The sequence below is a fragment of the Varanus komodoensis genome, unplaced genomic scaffold, assembly GCF_004798865.1.
Source record: "Varanus komodoensis strain SLA01 unplaced genomic scaffold, ASM479886v1 scaffold253, whole genome shotgun sequence".
Classification (NCBI taxonomy): domain Eukaryota; kingdom Metazoa; phylum Chordata; class Lepidosauria; order Squamata; family Varanidae; genus Varanus; species Varanus komodoensis.
This window is the reverse complement of record NW_025335668.1, coordinates 16,900-40,743: the sequence shown is the minus strand read 5'-3', so window position 1 is coordinate 40,743 and position 23,844 is coordinate 16,900. Positions and strand designations below refer to the sequence as shown.

The following is a 23,844-nucleotide window of genomic DNA, read 5'->3' as shown; positions in this document are numbered from 1 at the left end:
ATATTTTGCAAACAAAATCCTTACATAAGCGTTTCTTCCAAAGCAAGTCAAGAAATGAATCAACAAATTGTTTCTTATGGAATGAAAACAAAAGAAGCTCCAAGGAAAAAATCAAGACTCTTATAACTTTGTAAGCAATAATCTTCCCTTCATATAGTATAAGGGTATGAGTTGGGGAATGTAAATACTGTTCTCTCTTTGAATTAATTTCCTTCAATGGGCATGTAATGCTGCAATAAATGAAAGGGCTTTTTGCCAGGCTGCAGATTCACTTCCTCCCACTGTGTCTCTTGCACAGTAATACATTGCAGTGTCCTCTGGCTTGAGGCTGCTCATTTGCAAATGCAGCAGGCTGTTGGAGTCGTCTCGGGAGATGGTGAAGCGGCCCTTCACGGCGTCCGAGTAGTAAATGGGAGATGAATATGTACCGATATAGGCTATCCATTCCAGGCCCTTCCCAGGAGCCTGGCGCACCCAGCTCATGGCGTAGCTGCTGAAGGTGAAGCCGGAGGCCCGACAGGAGAGGCGGAGGGACTCTCCCGGACTTTTGACATCCCCTCCAGACTCCACCAGTTGAACCTCTGACTGCACACCTAGAAGCAAAGGAATGTGACAGTGACCCGGAGGGTACATAAAAACCTTGCATGCAACAAAACCCCTTTTGAGGAAAGAATATTACCTCTGAGGACTGCTGAAAGTAAGGCCAACTGCAGCAAAAATATCATTTTTCTGGTATTCTAGTTTGAAAGAACTGACTGAAAAGTGGCTGGAGGTCCACAGTGGACAGAGGCTGTGCCTGGCAGATTTAAAGGGGCACCAGCCTGAGGGTATTTGCATATGGTTCAGGATAAAAGCACAGGCGTGGCCCCTCAGAATGTTATGGCTGGATGCAAGCGTGGTTGTAGCAGCAACACCCCATGGCTCCTAAGAACACGGCTGCCACATGGCACTTTTGCTAGTTCTTTCTGCCCCACACTTTTGGAAACGTTCAGCTGTGTGGTTGGCAGGTGTTCCAGGAACTGCACTCTTGCCCCCTTAAGACCCCTCCTTCTTGTGATGGGGCTTTCCTAGCATGCCCCACATCAGGATGAGAAAGTTCCCTGCAGATATTCCACTTGCTTTCTACTGAGAACCACAGAAGTTGTTCCGTCTCTTTTCCCCAGAATCCCTTTAAGGCACACCCCTGGGGCACCCCCCCCCCTTTCCACTCAAGTCTCTTGATAACATGTGCACAGTCTAAGTGGGTAATGACCTGCTTATAGTTCCTTCTCTTGCTTTCAGCTTTCCGTGTTTCACACCAAGATGGTTGCCCACAGGGATGGTGGGTCTTGGTGTCTTCAGTGAGGAGAGGCTTGGGGCTCATGACCTTCTGGTCCCGTCCAGCTCTCTGTTTCTCTGATAACATTAATTGAAAGTATTTCAGTGTTCCCTCCCATTAAATCCTACCTGCTTGCAATGAATCCTAGGAAGACTAAATGTATAATGCATAAAGCCTGGTTGGATCTCAGGAAATGCTTAGTTAAATTTTCACCTTTTGGCCGTGAGAGTAAGGCAGTGCAAATCCAATAATTTGTGCACATCAGAGTTATTTATTTTGAAAAGAAGAGCTGGAAAGCATGGTGGATATTACTTTGCTTCATAGAATCATAGTATAGTAGAACTGGAAGGGGTCATGAAGGCCATCGAGTCCAACCTCCTGCTGTTTCAGGACACCAAGTTACACCATCCCACTCAGATGGCAGTCCAGTTTCTTTTTGAATACCTCTAGTATGGGAGAGCCCACCACCTCTCCAGGCAGCTGGTTCCAATGTTGCATTGCTCTGACAGTGAGGAAGCTTTTCCTGATGTCCAGCCTGAATCTGGGTTGTCACAACTTGAAATGATTATTCTGTGTCCTACAAGAAGAGATCTTGACCCTCCTCTTTGTGACAGCCTTTGAGCTGCTTCTAGAGGGATATCATGTCACCCCTCAGTCTTCCCTTCTCAAGGCTGAACATGCCCAGTCCTCTCAGTCTCTCCTTATAGGGCAGTGTTGATTTCCAAGGGCCATGACCTCCTCATAGGGCATGTTGACCGAAGAACATGTCGGGACACTGCAGAAATTGAGAAGTGGGACCCAGCTGACCAATACTCTGAGAAGGCCGGGCTCCCTTTTTCTCAGCACAAATTCTGCTCTTCACTTGACTGCAAGATTTTTGTCTGGCTGCACATTCACTTCCTCCGACTGTGCCACTTACACAGTAATACACGGCTGTGTCCTCGGTCTTCAAGCTGTTCATTTGCAGGGACAGCATGTTGGAGGGGAGTCTGCATAGGATGTGCTGGACCCACTGCTTGTTATACCTGCAAACCATTCCAGGCCCTTCCCGGGTGCCTGGTGGGCCCAGTCCACGCTGTTGCTGCTGAAGGTGAAGCTGGAGGCCCGACAGGAGATGCGAAGGGACTCTATAGGCCTTTTCAAATCCCCTCCAGACTCAATCAGTTGTACCTGAGAACGGACACCTAGAAAAAAAGAAATTTGACAGTGACCTGGTATGTATATAAAAACCTGGCAAGCAGCAAACCCCTTCTGTGGAAAGAATATTACCTATGAGGACTGCTGAAAGTATGGCCAATGGTAGCAAAAAGAGCATTTTCCACCTCAACAGTATGGAAGAACTGACTGAAAAGTATTCCCAGGTACACAGTGGACAGGGAGAGTGCCTAAGGAGGAGCCAGCCTCAGGACATTTGCATATGCAGCAGGATAAAGGCACAGGCATTGCCCCTTGGATTTTGAAGGCCCAGCACAAATGTGGTTGTAGCCACACCACCCAATTGCTCTGGAGCACATGGCTACTGCATTGCACTTTTGCTATTTCTTTCTGCCCCACACATAAGGAAGCCCTCAGCTGTGTGCTTGATGGGTATTCTAGGAACCACAATCTTTCTCCCTAAAGCCTCCAGGTCTTGTGCTGGGCCTTTCCTGCCATGCCGCACATCATGATGGTAAAGTTCCCTGCAGGTATTTTGCCAGAGCCCCCACATGAGAGGCGGAGGGGGTCCCCAGGCCTTTTGACATCCCCTCCAGACTCCACCAGTTGCATCTCTGCCTGCACCTAGAAGGAAAGGAAGTTGACAGTTACCTGGAGGGATTGTAAAACCCAGCATGCAAAACATCCCTTTTGATGAAAGAGTATTGCCTCCAAGGCCTGCAGAAAGGAAGGCCAATAGCAGCAAAAATATCATTTTCTCGTATTGCATGAACTGACTGAAAAAGGGCTTAAGGTACACGATGGACAGAGACGTGCCTGGCAGATTTAAGGAGCAACCAGCCTCAGGACATCTGCATATGAAGCAGGACAAAAGCAGAGGTGTGGCCACCTGCAAATCCATTGCCGGACACCACTGTGGCTATTGGAGCCCAACCCTGTTCTCCCAGAGAGCGCGGCTGCCACATGGCACTTGAGCTGGTACTTTCTGCTCCACACTTATGGAAGCCCTCTCCTGGGTAATGTAGTGTGTCCTATGCAAGGCAGGCTTGCTTCCACACCCCCTTGCTCTGGCTGTGGGCCATTCATTTCATGTCCCTCATCAGGATTAGGAAGTTCCCTGCAGCTATTCCACATGTCGCCTACTGAGAACCATAGAAGTTGCTTTGACTCTTTCCCCCAGGATCACTTTCAGGCATACCCCTGGGGCACCCGCCCCACTCCAACCTCTTGTTCCAAGGGGCCCAGTCCAGTTGGGAAGTGACCTGCTCATAGTCCTTTCTCTTGCTGTTGGCTTTCCTTGTTTCACACCAAGTTGACTGTCCACGGTAAAGATTTAGCTTGGTGTTCAGCACTGAGCAGATGTTGGGGCTGATGGCCATCTGACCCTTTTCAGCATTATTTCTCACTGATTCTCTGACAATGTTACTTGACAATGTGTGTTCCCTCCCATCCAGTCCAAGCTGTGAGAGCTCAGTATGAATCCTAGGGAGTCTCAGGGAATTGACAGGATGGGGGGCAGGTGCAGTTGGTGGGCAAAAAGTTACAAGGAACATTCACGGAGGCAGCTGCAGTCACAGAACAGCACTCATGGATGACTCTTTGAATTACATATTTATTTCCTACCTTGCATGACTAAAGGCCTTTGACATTTCTCATTCCTGGGTGCCTGCTGCCCCCTGTGGGTTGATGAAGGACAGCCACCAAGCAGTCAGGTCTTGGGGTGAGAGACTGGCAGGAAAATCCACTTATCCAGCTGTGGCAAACTCAGCTCCAATTCCTGCGAATATTCTGCCACAGAACATGCTGCCTGGAAAACTTCATGAGGAAGGTGATCTTTGGGAAAAGAAGTCTGGGGCACATGGGGCTTGATCTCTCAGCCTGCCTCTGCCTGCCTTATTGTCTTCTTCCAGGTAGATGTGAGGAATGGAGTTGCAGGCTGATGTACAAGGAGAAGAGCTTTTCTGGAGTTCAAAATACCCTGTGCTCCAGTACCATTGTCTGCAGCATCCACCTGGCCAGGGTCAGACTGGAGAACAGGGAGTCCCAGTACTAGCTGGCAGGTTACTTCCATGGAAGTTCCTTAGGGATTGTGTGTGGCCCAAAGGCCATGAACAGGAGACGGCAACATAGGAGATGCTGGATCAGACCCATGGTCCAGCTGTCTGTACCCATGTCAACAAGCCGGTTGCTCATAGGGGTCCTCAGGCAGGACAGGGGCAGGGTCTCCTCCTGCCCAAGCCCCTCAGCAACTGATGCATGTAGGCATGGCAATTCTGGAGCAGAAGAGGGTACAACTCCAGCAATGCTATTTGCCACTGGGAGTCTCCTCCCTCTGAATCTGTCCAATCTCCTTTTGAAGCTATTCAGAGGGACGGGCAACACCACTTCCCAAGGCAATGAATTCAATAGTTCAATGACATGATTTATAAAAAAGTGCTTCCCTTCCCTTCCCTGACCTGAATCTACCACTGGAAGATTCCCAGCAAACTCTTGCCATTTGTGTATCTCTGAGCATGGAGGGTCTGTGGGCTGTGACAGAAGGCAAATGATGGATTGACACAGCTGTGGTGAAGAGGCAACTGGGCTTCTGGGAGGAACATGGATGGCAAGAAGGCTCATTTCGATCAAAGAGTAAGTGATGGAAAAATCATAGCTCAGCCATCAAAATGTGCGTGAAATGTGTGTTTATATATAGGAAATTCATACCATGCTGGGTTCTGTGTTCTGGGGTCGGACAACAGAAGAAGTGATTGTGGTACCTCAGAATTATCAAATGGATCCTTACTTCCTTTCCTGGTCACGAAAAACCAAGGCTTGCTTCACACATCAGGGCAGACAACCAAGAGTGGTTTCCCTGGTGTGCCGATGATTGTCCAAGATGGTCAAATGTGTGCTTTTCTGAGCAACGTGTGTTTTGGGGTCCCTGCTGCATGCCCATCATTGCCACACATCCCAGCAGCCCCTGCCTGAGTAGTGTCCCTTTTCACTCAGGTACAAACACTGAGTGTACAAGAGCTTCCCTCTTCTCTCTTATGATCTGGGGATTTGGGGATGTCTGGGCGAAAGCACCTGGATTGATGCCTTCTCTCCTTCCTTGTAACCTGCTTTCTTTCCTGCCTCTCTCACTGTCCCCTTTAAATCACTGCCTTCAAGCCAGAACAAATCCACATATTTCTTCATACTCGACTTTTTTCATTGAGGGAAATGACATCATGACATCACTTGAATATTCATGTTCTTGCTTCAAGCAAACAAGTGACTGGGCAGAGTGGAAAAGAGGAAGCTGGACCCAGTGCACCTTTGGCCTGAGAAAGCCGGTCCTCCATGTTCCCAGTTGTGCTCTCAAACATGTTCCCCCATTCAACCCAATACTCTCAGCCCAACCCACCTCACAGGGTTGTTGTTGTGGATCAACAACAAGATGGAGGAGGAGAATGATGCAATCTGCCTTGAGCCCTTTGTAGGAAAAAGGCAGGATATAAAGCTATAAATCTATAAATAAGTAAGTAAGTAAATAAATAAATAAATAAATAAATAAGTTTCCTGGCTTTTGGGTCACATCCTCTTTCCTTGTGTATCTTGCATAGGAATCCACAGCCGGGCCCTTGACTTGGAGGCTACTCATTTGCAGATGCAGCATGTTGGATCCGTTCTTCCTGAGGCCGGTAAAGAGACCCTTCAGGGAGTCCATTTCATTACCAGCTCCCTCTGCCCCCATGTCTACGCTCCATTCCAGTCTCTTCCCATGTGCTTGTCCCACCTGGCTCATGCAGAAGCTGCTGAAGGTCAAGCCGGAGGTTGGGAAATAGAGGTGGGGGGACTCCTGCACTTCTGACATCCCCTCCAGATTCAGTCAGTTGCACTGCTGCTTGGACACCTACAAGAGAAGGACTTCACAGGGATCTGAGGGACCGACTGAAAACTTGCACATCCCATCTTCCTAGCAGTGAAAGGACAAGTTTATATATAAGGACTGCGGAAAATCAGCCATGGTGGAGGAAAACAATCCTTTCCCCATGCAATGCATCTAATGGGTTGGTAGAAAAGTGGTTCCGGGTGCACAGTTATGTAGGTGCAGCTTTCTTTGTCTTGAAAAGCAGCTCTGTCATATTCTCAGCTTTGATGCTGCTCTGACTCTGCCAGTCAATCCAGAGGAGGGTTTTTGCCCGGCTGCACATTCACTTCCTCCCACTGTGTCTCTTGCACAGTAATACACGGCCGTGTCTTCAGCATTCAGGTTGCTCATTTGCAGGAACAGCATGTTGGAGGGGTTGTCTCTGGAGATGGTGAAGCGCCCCTTCACCTTGTCCGCATAGTATATGCTGCCCCCATTGTAGCTTATGTAGGCAACCCATTCGAGACCCTTTCCTGGAGCCTGGCGCACCCAGTTCATGTTCCAGCTGCTGAAGGTGAAGCCGGAGGCTCGACAGGAGAGGCGCAGGGACTCCCCGGGTCTTTTGACATCCCCTCCAGACTCCACCAGTTGGACCTGAGATTCGACACCTGGAGAAAATTAATTTTCCAGAGATGGGCTGGTTATATTAAAGAAAAACAAAAGCTAGCATGCAGCTTATGCATTTAGGTGAAAGAAGAACTGTACCTCCAAGAACTGCAGAAAACAGGACAAATTGAAGGAAAAGCCTCATTTTCCCCTCCTATGCTTGGAAAAGGTTGATTGAAAAATGCCTCCAGTGCACTGGTTGATGTAGGTGGGGAGACTGTGCATGGAGATTTAAAGAGGGAACTGCCCCGGAAAATTTGCATATGCAACGGGATAAATACGATGATGTGGTTGCTGGGGAATCATTGGCTTGAGCCCAGCATGTTGTAAATACTTCAAGCAGCATGTCTCCTGTGCACCCTGACCCAGTGGAACCTTTACCTGTTAGAAGACCCTTCCCTTGTCCCATGCCTCACACCCAGAGCAGAAAGTGCATTGCAGGCAACCTGCGTGCCCCATTCAGGAATGTTCCCTTCAGCATTCTCCTTCTCCCTCTTCTCCCAGCCCTTTGCCTACAACTGCCGTGTTCTAACCAGGATCATGGCTGGAGCATCGATACCCTGTAGCTCCCACCTTTCCTCTTCCTCCACCCAGATTCTCAAAAGTTTGCTTTGGTTCGCTCCTTTCATCACTTACTCTCAGTTTCTTCTCAATATTTCAGAGAGAACCAGAGGGAAGAATTTTGGGGATAGAAATGACTGAGGCAGTCAACCAGCAAACCAGCAAACCATCTCAGGAAACCTTAAGGGGGACGGTTGAAGCCACAGGGGGCACTCTGATTTTAAACATGCCTTTCTTTCTCATTCTTCATGAGTACACATTTCATGTTGTGTGTGTGAGCCTGCTGCCCCCTTTAGGGTTGATGTGGAAGCAGCCATGGTGTCAAAACAGGCGGCGAGGTTCCATTCTCCATCCAGGAGACAGCCAGGAAAGCCACCCATTAAATGATGGAGGAACCTATTTCTCCCATGATCCCATCCGGCAGTTTCCAGCTCCCTCACTCATTGCCTCACCTCACCAAACAGGATGGCTAAGCTGGCTTGCCTTTCACTTTGCACACCATCCGCAGCTGTGCACTCATGGAGACGAGCAGCTTTCCATGCTCCCACGCTTGAGTTTTTCTGTTCGCATCAAGCTTTCTTCTTGCACTCTCAGCTTCTCCCCTCTTCCTGTTCAGGCCACCCGTTTTCTTCATGGTGCTTTCATTGGAACTTGGAGGATCCATAGGATAATTCATCGAAATTAATGAGTTAATTAAATAGTTCAAAGCTCTAATTTGAGGGCAGGGGAAAATGAATGCACCAGGGTCTGGTTTATGACCCTGTTTCCTCTGGAGGTCACTGTTAGATTTGCTTCCATTTTGACCCCTTCCCATCACTTGTGCTCCCTTCATGTTATCTGGATTGTTGTCTCCTGCTCTCTCTTGCTCTTTGCTTCTGTATGTTCTCACACATTTGCATGTGTGTATATGTGTGTACGGGAGAAAAAAGGAAGAGAGAGAGAGAGAGAGAGAGAGGTGGATGGATGCTCTCCAACTCTCCTCATACTGCCCAGTGGAAAATCTTTGCTCACCTTTGAAATCATATCTGAAAGGAGACCAGACTAAATCGATGCATCCATGACACACACTTGTGCAATCCGCACTGGCCTCTATATTGTCCTGACAATTTGTTTGGATGAACTTCATTCTTCACTCTCCCAATCCACAGGGATATGTGAAATATTTGCAGCTAATTAATCCCGTAATTAATGCATGTCCTCAGTCATGCAATAAGCAAAGGAAGCAGATCACAATTAGATCCATTCCAATAGGTTTCATTCATTCATTCATTTTTTTCTATGACGCCCCATAAGCTGAAGGACTTGGCTGTACGTGGTGCAGTCAAGGAGAGAGGTCCTTCCTGGAGAGCTCCATTCTGCATTTGAGCTACCAAGCTGTATCTGGGTCCCCACCCCCACACTCCCAAAGCTCTCATTCTCCAGCTTCTTTGCCTTCTCAGTGCAACTGCCATGCTCTCGAGGTCATGGGCTGGTTCTCCAACCACCCAAAGTTCATGGCACTGAGCGCCCACCCACAACCACTGTCCAGCAGGAGGTAGTCACCCTGACATAATTGGCCACACCACACCACTACCATCTCCAAGAAAGCAAGGTGATGGATGATCAGAAGAGGGACAGCTTAACTCGGTCAGTGTGGTGTAGTGGTTAAGAGTATGGGACTGGGACTCAGGCGATCTGGGTTCTAGTCCCGGCTCGGCCATGTAGCCAACTTGGTGACTTTGGCCCAGTTACTGACTCTCAGCCCAACCTACCTCTTAGGGTTGTTGTTGTGGGGATAAGATGGAGGAGGAGAATGATATAAGCTGCCTTGAGCCCTTTGTAGGAAAAAGGCAGGATATAAATCAAAGGGAAAAAAAACTCTGGTGACTTCAACTTCCTGAGCTAACTAATAACGCTTGGCTCATCACTGTCTCCTTTACATGCCTAATGTGTGAAACAAGATGCAAGGAAATGCATCATTACATTGACTCCTTTATGTCCATGACTGTAATGCAGAAAAATGCAAGGATTTCTCCACATCAGAGTTATTCATTCTGTGACAGAGCTGCTGGGAAGCATGGTGGACATCATGATCTTGCTTGCTGTGGGCTCGACTGAAGCACATGCCCAGTCACTGGGGGAAATGGAAAGCGGGACCCAGTTGACCTCTGCTCTGAGAAGGCCGGGGTCCCTTTTTCTCAGCACAAATTCTGCTCTTCACTCGACTGCAGGGTTTTTGCCTGGCTGCACATTCACTTCCTCCCACTGTGTGTCTTGCACAGTAATACAGGGCCGTATCCTCAGCTTTCAGGCCACTCATTTGCAGGTACCCCATGCTGGAGGGGTTGTCTCTGGAGATGGTGAAGCGCCCTTTCACTGAGTCCGCGTAGTATTGGGATGCTCCACTGCCACTGCTTATCCGTGCAACCCACTCCAGTCCCTTCCCTGGAGCCTGGCGTATCCATTCCAACCAGAAGCTACTGAAGGTGAAGCCAGAGGCTCGGCAGGAGAGGCGGAGGGACTCTCCGGGTCTTTTGACATCCCCTCCAGACTCCACCAGTTGGACTTCTGCTTGGACACCTAAAAGGAAGAATTTTTAATGAGCCTTAACATGCATCTGAAAATCTAGTACACACAAAATTCCATTAGGAGAAAAGAGATGTTTACCTAGAAGAACTGCAGAAAACAAGGCCAGCTGATGTAAAAACATCCTTTTCCCTTGCAAAGCTAGGAAGAGGTGCATGGAGAAGTGGTCCCAAGTGCACAAGGGGTAGAATGTGCATGGAGGATTTAAAGAGGAAAGAGCCTCTGGAAATTTGCATATCCCTCAGAATAAAAGACCAGCATGGCTGCTTTGTGATTTCTGGTTAGAAGGAAGCATGATTTCAGCAACACATGTACACATCATCTTATCCAATACTGGTATTCATAAATAATAGTTTGTTATTGTTTGCGGGTATGTATATTATTTATATTTATCGCTTTATTTATAGATTTCGCTGTGAGCCATCCAGAGACAGAAGTGATTGAATGGGCTAGAAATATCCCAAATAAATAAAAATATACATGATGCTCTGACTCAACCATCACTGCCCAGCATTTTTGGAGGTCTTCCATATCATATTGGGGGAGGGGGGAGTTGTGTGTCCTCTGCACTGTTTGGATGCATATCCTTCCCCTGCCACTGCCTGCTTGGATAGAGGAAAATCCACAGTCCAGTCATGTCTTCCTAGGGTTGGACCAACCACATCAGTATCCAGAGGACGGGTGCCCTGAATGACACAGAAGGATGGGGGAGGGGAGAGGGAAGATGTGGTGGGGAAGAAACTTGGGGAAAGAAAGCCAAGACATTTGTGCAAATTGGAATTTCATTCCCATTTCCTGACTCTGCTGTGGTCACACTTGAGCTACCTGGCTTTGCTGTGCTTCTTGGCACAATGTTTTAGTAGGTGAAACTGGAAAGAAAGGTGCTCAGATGGAGCTTCAGCTTTGAGATGGAGCCTCTGGAAATGAGCGGAACTTTTGTGTCTCCTCCCAAACGTCAGAGGAAGCATTTCTCCAAATTCACCACCAGTGAAAGGGGATTTAAATTTTGTCTCTAGCTAACAGTTGCGTAATGACTGTGAGGATTTTCCACTGTGAGAGATGGAGCACCAGAGGATTCTGAGGATGCTCTACAAATTTCTAATTCACAAAGTCCCTGAAAATATTGCAATGACTCCTTTCATGAGAGTATCAGGACATTCCATATTGGTAGGACAAAAGAACGCAAATCCGTGGCCCAAGGAAACCACGGTTGTGGCAGCACACACTGGCCGGTTGATAACATGGCTGCCACATGGCACTGCAGCTGGCCCAGTCTGCCACATGCATGGCAGCCCCCAGTTGAGTGCTTGATGGGGGTCCTACGCACGGCAGTTCTGCTTTCTCGAGCCCCCTTGCTCTGGCTGTGGGACTTTCATCCCATGCCCCACATCACGGTCAGGAAGTTCCTCACAGGTGTTCCGCTTGCCTTCTATTTATTTATTTATTTATTTATTTAAAACATTTTTATGCCATCCCCATTGCAATGAAGCCACGGGGTGGCTCACAACAAGCGGCTCTACTGAGAACCACAGAAGTTAATATGACTCTTTCCCATTGGCTCCTTTTCAGACACACACCTGGGACACCCTCATTTCCACTCAAGTCTCTTGATACAATGGCCACAGTCTAACTCAGGGGTCTCAAACTCACGGCCCGTGGGCCAATTGCTGGGATGGGTGGGGCAAGGGGGAGGGGCCCTGTGGCCTTCAAAGTGCCTGTGGCACCCAGGCTGGCCTCCGGATGAGCGGCCCACCACCACCACGGTGGTGGAATATTTGATGTGGCCCAGCCTCACCCAGACTCTACTTCCAGAGGCCCCCAGGTAAGTTGAGTTTGAGACCCCAGGTCTAACTAGAAATGATTGGCACATAATCCTTTCTCTTGCTCTCAGCTTTCCTTGTTTCACACCCACTTGGCTACTCACAAGGATGGTTGAACTTGTTGTAAAAACCTGGCAGAGGGTTTTACCCAGTGGCCCTCTGGCTCCTTCCAGCTGGCTGACTCAGTGATGAAATCCCTTGAAAGAGTTTGTGTGCTCCCTCCCTTTCACTTCCCTTAGCTGCTTGCAAGGAATCCTGGAGAACATCTCAGGGAACCGGCAGGACGGAGGGGAGGGTGCACTTGGCAAGCAAACGGCCGCAGGGAATGTTCATGGAGGCAGCTGATGTCACAGAAGGGCACTCATGGATGACTACTTGGATCATGTATGTGTTTCACATCATGCATGACTAAAGGCATTTGACTGTTTTCATTCCTGTGTGCTTCCTGCCCCCTTTGAGTTCGCGAAGGACAGCTGCCATGGAATCCATGGGCAACATTTGAATGATGTATCTGTGTCCTACCCTACATGGCTAAAGGGGTTTGACATTGTTCCTTCCTGTGTTCTTGTTGTCCACTTTGGGTTGATGCAATCCATTCATGGGGGGAGAGACAGAGTGGAAAATTCACTCATCAAGCAGTGGCAGGAGATATTTCGACACACACACACAAACTCACTGCCAATTTCCTGTGAATGTTCTGCTGCAGAACATGCTGCCCAGACAACTTTGTGAGAAAGGTGTCCTTCGGAAAGAGAAGTCCGGGGCACACGGGGCTTGATCTTGCACAACCTGTCTCTGCCCACATTATGGCCTTCCTCCAGGTGGATCTGCAGACTGGAATGGGAGGCCTCTGTGTCAGCTGCAGAGCTTTTCCGGTGCTCAAATTAAACTTCACTCCACCACAATTGTGCACAGCATCCTCCCGGCTGGGGCTGAACTGGGGAACAGGGACTTCCATTTTTGGCTGGCAGGTACTTCCAGGTACTGCGTGGATCACGGCCATCATGGTTCAATTCTGTGAGGCTCCTGTGTGATTTTGCAGCCCATGAACAGGAGAAGAGAACATACAAGATGCTGGCTCAGACCCACAGTTGAGTCCTCCATATCCATGGCAACAAGCCGGCTGGCCACAGGAGTCCACAGGCTGGGTGGGTGCAGGGCCTCCCCCTGGCCAGGCCCCTCAGCCACTGGGGCATGCAGGCATGGCACTTCCAGTACAAGAGGGGCTACAAAGCCAGCAAGGCTAGTGGCCACTGAGACCCTCCTCCCTCTGAATCTGGATAGCCACCCCCACTCTTTGTGACTGTTAATTACCTCATTCTATCACCAAAAATGAATAACAGGTTAAACAAACAAACAAAAAGGAGGAGGAGGAGGAGGAGGAGGAGGAGGAGGAGAGGGAACTATTTGCCTACAGGCTTAATCTCAAGGATGATGTCTTTATAGATTTATGTATTCTTTTGGATACCAACATTTTTCTTTTCAAGAAGTGTAAGCAGGTGACATCATTCCCCTCTTCCTGTTGCCAGCCTAAGCCTTCCAACAAGCCCCGTGTGAGGTGGGCTGGGCTGAGAGTCCTTCCCTGGCTCAGAGTCACCCAGGTGGCTCCATGACTGAGAAGGGACATGAACCCAGCTCACTGAAGGCCCAGTCCGGTGCTCCTAACTGATAAACTACAGTGGTTTGATTCGTCGAGAAGTCAGAATATTGTTCCCTTTCCATTGATGCCTCTGGAGGGGCACAAAGCAGAGTGGCTCATTGTGGGAAAAGAGTGAGGAGAAGGCGAGGAGAATCTCCATTTATTCCATGCAGTGGGCTTGGCCAAGCAACATGGCTGGACACAGTAGACCTGAGGAGCTCCGGACTGGGCGAGGAGGACTCCCCATTTCTGAGCAGTGGCTCGGCAGGCCTTTATTTTGTTCTGTCTGAGGCAGGGAAAGCACCAGGGAGACTCCAGGAGGGTTTTTACCTGGCTGCACATTCACTTCCTCCTACTGTGTATCTTGCACAGTAATACATGGCTGTGTCCTCAGCTTTCAGGCTGCTCATTAGCAGGTACAGCATGTTGGAGGGGTTGTCTCTGGAGATGGGGAAGCGCCCCTTCACCTTGTCCGCATAGTATATATAGCCCCCACTGCTGCTTATATAGGCAACCCGTTCGAGACCCTTTCGTGGAGCCTGGCGCACCCAGTTGATTCCGTAGCTGCTGAAGGTGAAGCCGGAGGCTTGGCAGGGGAAGCGGAGGGACTCTCCTGGCCTTTTGACATCCCCTCCAGGCTCGACCAGTTGAACTTCTGCCTGCACATCTAGAAGGAAAGGAAGTTCACAGTGATCTGGAGGGTATATTAAATCCTTGTAAGTTGCAAACCCCTTTTGAGGAAAGAATATTACCTCTGAGGACTGCTGAAAGTAAGGCCAACTGCAGCAAAAATATCATTTTCCCGTATTGTAGTTTGAAAGAATTCACTGAAGGGTGGCTTGGAGTACACAGGGGACAGAGAGTAGACATGGCAGATTTAAAGAGGAACCAGCCTGAGGACATTTGCATATGCACCAGAAAAAAAGCACAGGCTTGGCCCCTCAACAATCAATTACCCAAAGCAAATGTGGTTCCCGCAGCACAACCACAGTCCTCCTGAGAGCAGGGCTGCCACGTTGCACTGTGGCTTGTTCTTGCTGCCCAACATGTATGGAAGTCCCCAGCTGGGTGCTTGATGGATATTCTGCTCACGGGATTCTCGCTTGCAAGAGTCGCCTAGCTCTCGCCGTTGGCCTTTCCTCCCATGCCCCACATCACAGTCAGGAATTACCTCCAGGTATTCCTCTTGCCTTCTACTGAGAACCACAGAAGTTGCCCTGCCTCTTTCTCCCAGGTTCACACTCCTCTGGGGCACCCCCATTTCCACTCCAGCCTCTTTCTCCAACTGGCTCAGTCCAGCTGGGTAACGACCTGCTCATAGTCCTTTCTCTTGCTGTCAGCTCTCCGTGTTTCACACTAAGATTGCTGCCCTCAGGGATGTTTGAACTTGGTGTCTGCACCTGGCAGAGGGTTTTACCTAGCGGCCCTCTGGCCTCTTCTGGCTCTGATTCCATGATGACATTCCTTGAAAAAATTTATGCTTTCCCTCCCTTTCACTTCCCTGGACAGCTTGCAAGGAATCCTGGGGAGCATCTCAGGGGACTGGCAGGATCGAGGGGCAGGTGCAGTTGGCAAGCAAAAAGCCAGAGGGAACATTTGTAGAGGTAGCTGAAGCCACAGATGAGCACTCATGGGTGACTACTTGAATCACATCTGTGTTTCCCATCATGCACGAATAAAGGCATTGGACAGTTTCCATTCCTGTGTGCTTGCTGCCCCCTGTGGGTTGCTGGAGGGCAGCCGCCATGCACTCAGTCCTTGGCTGAGAGACTGGCAGGAAAATCCACTCATCCAGCAGTGGCAACCTCACTTCCACATTCCTATGGATGCTCTGCTGCAGAACATGCTGCCCAGAAAGCATTGTGCGAAAGGTTCTTTGGGGAGAGAGGTCTAGGGCAGATGGGGCTTGATCTCAGTCACCCTGTCTCTGCCTGCATTATCATCCTCCTCCAGGTGGGTCTGCAGAACAGAGTTGGGGACTGCTGCGCAGGGAGCAGAGCTTCCTGGGGTCCAACGCATGCTTCCCTCCACCGCCATTGGCTGCAATATGCTCTCGGACAGGGTCACTCTGGGGAACATGGAGTTCCTTTCCTCCCAGGCAGGTCCTTCCAGGTATTACAAGGATCACGACCTTCCTGCTTCAACTCCGGGTTCTCTATGGTGGCTTCTATGCAATGAACAGGGGAAGACAACATAGGAGGTGCTGGATCAGACCCATGGTGCAGCCCTCTGCACTCTTGGCAGCAAGCCAGCTGGCCACAGGTCCTCAGGCAGGGTGGATGCAGGGCCACCCCTGGACAAGCCCTTCAACAACTGATGCTTGCAGGCATTCCACTTCTGGTGTAGGAGGGGACACAAAGCCAGCAAGGCTAGTGACCACTGAGAGGCTCCTCCCTCTGAATCTGTCCAATCCTCTTTTAAAGCTGCCCAGATTGGTGGGCAGCACCCCTTCCCAAAGCAGTGAATGCCATAGTTTGACTGCACAATGCACGAAGAGGTGCTTCCACTTATCCCTCCAAATACTGCCAGCAATCAGCTTCTCAGATGACCCTGGGAGGGGGGGAAATTGTCTCTTTATTTTCCTTCCCTGACCATTTCTTTGGCTCTTCTCTGATATTCCTGGTATTCCCTGATTCAAGCTTAATGTCCATGACACCAGAGAGTGGGAGAATGGAGAAAGAGTTTGGACTGAGGAAGGAATTTTGGAAACAGCCGACTAAATTTGTACAATTCCAATCATGCTTTATTTCTGCAACCCATTCCAGACCCTTCCCTGGAGCGTGGTGCACCCAGGCATCCAGGAGCTGCTGAAGGTGAAGGAGGAGGCTCAACATGAGAGGTGGAGGGACTCCTGCTCTTCTGACATCCCCTCCAGAGTCAATCACCTGCAGTGCTGCTCGGACACCTGCCCGAGAAGGATGTTAGAGGGAGCTCATGGATGCATCAAGAACTTGCACATCCCGTCTTCCTAGAGGTGAAAGGAGAAGTTCCGATCCAAGGACTGCTGAAAATCAGCCACGTTGGAGGAAAATGATCAATTTCCCATTCAATGGATAGAATGGCTCGATAGAAAAGTGGTCCCAGGTGGAAAGAGTGATGCAGGTAGAGCTCTCCTTGCCTTGAAAAGCAGCTCCTTCATGGTCTAGGCTTTGATGCTGCTCTGACTCTGCCTGTAACTCCAGAGAAGGGTTTTTGCCTGGTTGCACATTCACTTCCTCCCACTGTGTCTCTTGCACAGTAATACACTGCCGTGTCCTCAGCCTTCAGGCCATTCATTTGCAGATGAAACATGCTGGAGGGGTTGTCTCTGGAGATGGTGAAGCGCCCCTTCACCTTGTCCGCATAGTATTGGGATGATCCACTGCCACTGCTTATTCGTGCAACCCACTCCAGTCCCTTCCCAGGAGCCTGACGCACCCAGCTCATCCAGTAGCTGCTGAAGGTGAAGCCGGAGCCTCGACAGGAGAGGCGGAGGGACTCCCCAGGTCGTTTGACATCTCCTCCAGACTCCACCAGTTGGACCTGAGATTGGACCCCTAGGGAACAAGAATTTAACAGAGGAGGGGGGACATTAAAGCAAAGTCAATCTTGGAATGCCGAATATCCCTTTTCGTGAAGGAAGAAATGTACCTCCAAGAACTGCAGAAAACAAGACAAATTGAAGGAAAACTCTCATTTTCCCCTGAAATGGTAGGAAAGGTTGATTGAAAAGTGCCTCAGGTGCACTGGTTGATCTAGGTGGGGGGAGAGTTAGCCTGGCAGATTTAAAGAGGATACTGCCCCTGAACATTTGCATATGCATCAGGATAAAGGCAAGGCAATGGCCGCTGGGGAAGGTACGGTTGGAGGCAAGCTTAGTTGCAGTAGCACAACTGCACGTCATTTTGTGACATGATGGTGCCATGGAAGACTTTAACTCAAAAATCTCTGCCTGGCATACCTGGAGGTCTTCAATAGGGGAATATTTGTCTTCAGCCCGGCATGCCGTAGAAACTTCCCATCTTCCGGCATTGCACACTCAGATGCTGCTGTCTGATTCCACACTCAGTCCTCCACAGTGTGCCTGCCTGGTGCTTTGACCCACTGCGGCCTTGGGCTGAGAGAAGACCCTTCACTTGCCCCATGTCCTACACCCAGGTCAGGAAGCTCCTGGCAGGAAACTTGCATGCCCCCACCTGGGATTCAGGGAAGCACCCCTTCCTCGTTTTCTGGCTCCGACTTGCTCTCCTTCAGAGACACCCCAGGTGTCACTGCAATCTTCTCCCAGCCCCTTGGATCAAACTGCTCAGTGCTAACCTGAGTAACGGCCTCAGCATTGGTACTACTTCCTTCTTTCTCCAGCCAGACTTCTCTCTAATTTGCTTTGGTTGCTCCCTTCATCACTCTCTCAGTTTCCCCTCAATATTTCAGAGGGAAGCAATTTGGGGATTCACATGATGGAGGGGCAGCTGCAGTTGGCCAGCAAACCACCACAGGAAACAATGGGACGGTTGAAGCCACAGGCGAGCACACATGAATGCCCATCCTAGACATGCCTCCCTCTTCAATTCTTCAGCACATTCCATGTTGTATGTGAAGCTGCTGCCCCCTTTTGGGTTGATGGGGGAGCTGCCATGGGGTAAAAGCAGGTGGTGAGTTTCCATTCTCCATCCAGGGAGACTGCCAGGAAATTCACTTATTACATTTGAAGGAACATATTTCGTACACACACACACATACACACACACACACAGTTCTCGGTTCCCTCATTTATTCCCTCACCGCACCAACCAGGACACCTTAGGAGTCTTTTCTTGACCTTTTCCTCCTTTCCTCGCTCCCAATCCACAGAGTTGACCTCAGAGAGAAGAGCAGTTTTCCATGCCCCCACCTTTGAATTCCTCTGCTCCCCTCCAGCTTTCCTCTTGCCCTCTCAACCTGTTTGCCTGTTTCAGACCCCCTGTATTTTTTTTCATGCTGCTTCCACTGGAGCTGGAAAGATCCAAAAGATAATTCATTCAAACTAATTAAGTACTGAATGAGTTAAAGCTTGGAGTGAGGGAGGTCGGACAGATTGGGGTCTGGTTGATGTCATGGTTTCCTCTCAAAGTCCCTGTTGTTTTGTCTCCATTTTGTCTTCTGCTCACAGGTTGTGCTCCCTTCATGTTGCTTGGATTGTTGCCGCCCCCTCTTTCTTGCTCTTTAGGCCAGATTCTAAGGATTTCTCAGGGGAGACACACAGTAATTATGGGAGATTTTAATCTCCCGGATATTAGTTGGGAGACTCACTTGGCTGTGTCAGCCAGGTCACGTTGCTTCCTAGAAGCTATAGAGGGAGGGTTTTTCACACAGAGGGTCCGAGAGGTGACGAGGGGGGAAAAGATCCTTGACTTGGTTTTGACCAATAGGGAGGAGCTGATAGATGAAGTACAGATTAGGGGAGATCTGGATGCGAGTGATCACTCCATCCTTTGCTTTGAGATCAGGGGACTGGGGACGTGCAGCAGGTCGAGCTCTAGAAGCTGGGACTTCAAGAGGGCCAACTTTGGCCAACTGAAGGCCAGACTGGGGAAAGTCTCCTGGGATAGGTTACTGGGAGGTAAACGAGTTGAGGAGGGGTGGATAGCACTCAAAAGGGAGGTTTTGGAGGCACAAACCTTGACGATACCTCTAGTCAGTAAGGTGGGGAGGCGGAGGAGAGTGCCACCATGGATGTGAAAGGAGGTGGTTAGAGGGATTAGATGAAAGAGGAACCTCTGTAGGAAATGGGTACTGGGGCAAATAGACAAAAGGATATACCAGGGGGAGGAGGCTCATTGCAGAAGGATTCTTCGCAAGACTAAGGCTGATTACGAGCTGAGACTTGCCAAGAATATCAAGAGCAGCAAAAAAGGCTTCTTTCAGCATGTAAATAGGAAGAGGAAGGGGAGACAAGTGGTGGGACCACTAAATAAGGAGGAAGGAGATCCAGTGACTGATATGAGGGAACAGGCACAGATGCTAAATGACTATTTTGCCTCTGTGTTCTCCCCAAAGCAGGATGGGGGATATCCGCATAGGAGATTAGATGAGGCTGGGGACTTAGGGGCCCAGATTAGAGTCAATCCCATTGAAGTCGAGAGGCTCCTCAGGGCATTGGACATTACAAAAGCGCCAGGCCCTGACGGGTTACACCCGTGAGTACTTAGAGAGTTGTCAGGGGTTCTCTCATGCCCGCTGGCCTCCATTTTTGAGACCTCGTGGAGAATGGGTGAAGTTCCAGAGGACTGGAGGGTGGCATCAGTGGTCCCAATTTTCAGAAAGGGTAGTAGAAGGGACATGGGGAATTACAGACCGGTTAGCCTTACGTCCATTGTAGGAAAAACAATGGAAAGGCTCCTAATAGAGAGAGATCTAGCGATGCTAAATAGGGAAGGGAAGCTGACAGCCACATAACACAGCTTCCGCAAAAACAGGTCCTGCCAGACAAACCTTGTGGAATTCTATGACAAGGTTTCGAGATGGCTAGATGGAGGGGATGCAGTGGATGTGGTATACCTGGATTTCAGCAAGGCCTTTGACAAAGTGCCCCATGATATCCTGGTGGAGAAACTGAGGAGTTTTGGGATACACCAAAGCACTGTCTGGTGGATTAGGGCATGGTTGACTGACCGAAAGAACAAGGTAACCATTAGTGAGGAATCATCGGGATGGTGGCCAGTGACAAGCGGGGTCCCCCAGGGCTCTGTCCTGGGGCCAATCCTGTTTAATCTTTTCATTAATGACATGGAAGAAGGGGTGAACAGTCTGCTGATCAAATTCGCAGACGATACTAAAACTGGAGCAGTGGCCGCAACTGAGGAGCAGGTACTCCAGATCCAAAAGGATCTGGACAGACTATGGAAGTGGGCAGGAGACAACAGAATGGCGTTCAATGTGGATAAGTGCAAGGTCTTGCACTTGGGGCATAGGAATAGGTGTCATAAGTACAGTTTAGGTGACAAGTGGCTGGAGAGCAGCACTTATGAAAGGGACCTCGGGGTTCTGGTTGACTACAGGCTAAACACGAGTCAGCGGTGTGATGTGGTGGTCAAGAGGGCGAATGCCTCCCTTGGTTGCAGAGCCAGAAGTATGGCTTCTAGATCAAGAGAGGTATTACTACCACTCTACATAACTCTGGTGTGCCCACAACTGGTGTATTGTGCTCAGTTTTGGGCCCCTCATTAAGGAAAGGATAGAGCTAGGTTAGAGACAGTGCAGTGTAGGGTCACAAGGTTGGTGACTGGTTTGCAGGGGATGGGGTATGAGGCGAGACTGAGGGAACTAGGTCTCTTCAGCCTGGAGAAGAGGAGACTCAGAGGGAATATGTCAGCGACATATGGGTATGTGAGGGAATGTCACATGGAGATGGGCAGAGACCTGTTCTCCCCTGCAGAGGAAGGCAGGAGGTGCTCCAATGGAGCAAAGCTCAGGGAGCCAAGGTCCAATTTGGATGCCAGGAAGCATTTCCTGCAAGTTAGGACCCCAACGGTGTGGAATGGGCTCCCACGAGAGGTCGTTGAGGCCCCATCGGTGTGGGTGTTCAAGGATAGGCTGGACGTGCACATGGTGGGCATGTCGTGAGCGGAGGCAGCTGGTGCCGGAGGTCAGACTAAATGGCCAGGGAGACCCCTTCTAACTCGCTCAGTTTCTATGTTTCTATCAATGTTTCTGTGTGGGGGGGGGGGGAGAAAGAGCATGAGAGACAGATCTTTGCTCTCCGAATGGAGACCAGCCAAATGCATGCATCCAGGAGACACACTTGTCCAATCCACACCAGCATCTCTATTGTCCTGAAAATTTCTTTGAATGAACTTCATTCTCCACTCTCCCAATCCACAGGTATATGTGAAAAACTTGCAACTAATTAATTCAGCAATTAATTCACATCCTCAGTAAAGCAATAAGCAAATGTGCCCAATTACATTTAGATCCATTCTCATAGGACTTCTTTCTTCAGGCATACCCTGGCCTCATATATTCATTCATTTGTATGATGCCCCATAACCTGAGGTATCTACAAAATAAAAACATAGATAAAATTGAGTAAAACCACTGATAATCCCATAAAATTGATAAAACAATAAAAAGGTAGAAATCACGTAATGAAATTTATGTACACACACCAATAAGCTAACCAAAATTAAATTAAAAGGAATCATCCATAAATCACCCGATTTTAAACCAGCATGTGAGCGTCTAACAGACATAACAGCATGTTCACACCTGCGATCGCCCTGCTCCCCTCTGTGTTTGCTCCCAGGCTTTGCTGATGTTTCGCTGTGTCATCCTGGCAACTCGTACTTCTTGGCCTCTCCATTGCCATGCCAGGAGGTCTCTGGGGTTTTTGTAGAAAGAGGAAGCCAGAATCTGACACGGTGCCTCCTGCGCAGTAATATGAGGCAGAGTCTTCAGGCTTCAAGGCGTTCATCTGCAGATAAGCTGAAGTCTGCGCGTTGTCTCTGGAGATGGTGAACCTTCCCTCGACCTTGGAGTTGTACCACTGTTTGCTTCCTGTAGGCTTGCTCACTTGAGCCACCCACTCCAGCCCTTTCCCTGGGGCCTGGCGGATCCAGTGCATTGCATAGTCAGCAAAGGTGAATCCAGAAGCCTTGCAGGTGAGGCGGAGGGAGCCTCCAGGTGCCACAACACCTCCACCTGTCTCCACCAGCTGAATCTCTGCATGGCAGCCTGAAAACAGAGACAAATTGAGGTTCGGGGAAAGATGTATGCAAAGATGTATAAAACCCAGGTGGCCACATGAGAAAATGGTGACCTGAGAGTGCCGAAATGAACATGTGGAGGCTCAGCCAGAGAAGCATGTTTCCAGGCTCTGCTGGGACGGATGTCTTGCCTGGGGCAATGTGAGGAAGATCCTTGGTGGTTCCTCAGCAAATTCTGGAGGGCTTGGCCGAATCCTTCTCTAAGATGGAGAGGTAGCACTGATATCCACAGGCTTCAGAGTATAGGGACTCAGCAAGATCAGCTCCCCTGCAATCATAATCCACCCATTTCCTAGACAAAGGTCTGGAACAAAGGAGGAGGAAGTGGTGAGATGGTAGGCTGTCCGCCTCCCACTCTCTCTGCCTTCGCAGAACATGCTTTGCAAGCACTGTCATGCTTTTCTATTAATTTTGAAGGGAGACAAACTTGTTTTCTGCTGTGGGGACAAAAGATGCCCTCTTTCATTCAACCAGAGTAAAAACATGCTTCTTTATTATTATTTTTTCTATATATTAATGCAAAAAATAATGTTCTCATTTCCTATTTTGTCTCAGTACTTTTATCAGACTCCAAAATCAAAATCAGCTGAACAACCTTGCAAATGTGGTGCCATTTGCTATGGACAGAAAAAGGGAGGAGCTACAGTTGTTCCTTTGAATACAGGAATACACACGGATATGTAGACAGATGGGCTCTGAAGGGCTTCAGCCATGTGTGGTTCAGCCGTGGCGTGAGCTCCTTCCCAGAGAACACCATTCCCCATTTGAGCTGCCAAGCTGCTCTTGGCTCCCCACCACCACACTCCCAAAGCTCTCCCTCTCCAGCTTCTCTGCCTCCCCAGGTCGGCTGCTGTGCCCTCAAGGTCATGGGCTGGTCCACTCTCCATCAGAAGGCCATGGCACTGAGCAGCCACCCACAATCTCTGTCCAGCAGGTGACAGTCACCCTGGCACACTTGGCCGCACCTCTCAACTTCCATCGACTGTACAGTGAGGTGATGGACGGTGGAGGATCAGAGGAGGGGCAGCTTAACTCTGCTGACCTCAGCTTCCCAAGCAAGTCATGGATGCTTCACTCATCACTGCCTCCTTTAAATGCATGATGAATGAAACCTGATAGGATTCCAGGAAATGCAGAAGTAAATTGCATCCCTTTTGTCCATGACTGTCAGGAACCCAGACGAAAGAATTTGTGCACATCAGAGTTATTCATTTGGAAAAGAGCAGCGTGAAACTGTTCAGTGGTGTACACACATTCAAAAAGCTGCAAAGAGGACTTTGTTCAATTGTAAGTGGAGACCAAGCTTGTACAGAAACACATGAAAACAAACACAATCCTTACAAATGAGTTTCTTCCAAAGCAAATCAAGCAAGCAATGAAAAAATTGCTCCTCTTGCAACTGACACAAATGAACTTCAGGGTGGAGAACACAGATCCTTCTAATGTCATTCAGACAGCCAAGTTCAACCATCGGTTTTCTATTGTTTTCAGCAATTACCTTCACTGCACATGGTAGAATAGAATGTGGTGTGTGGGGTCTTGCCAATATTGTTTTGTTTTTCAGA

The 23,844-nt window shown here is 49.2% G+C and overlaps 1 gene segment (V, D, J or C); it reads right to left on the bottom strand.

Moving 5' to 3' along the window:
- Positions 1 to 213: 213 nt before the first annotated feature.
- On the bottom strand, positions 214 to 14,380 carry LOC123024876. The segment is given in 2 exon segments: positions 214 to 593; positions 14,312 to 14,380. Coding segments are annotated over 2 exon segments (426 nt in total).
- Between the last annotated feature and the right edge of the window lie 9,464 nt (positions 14,381 to 23,844).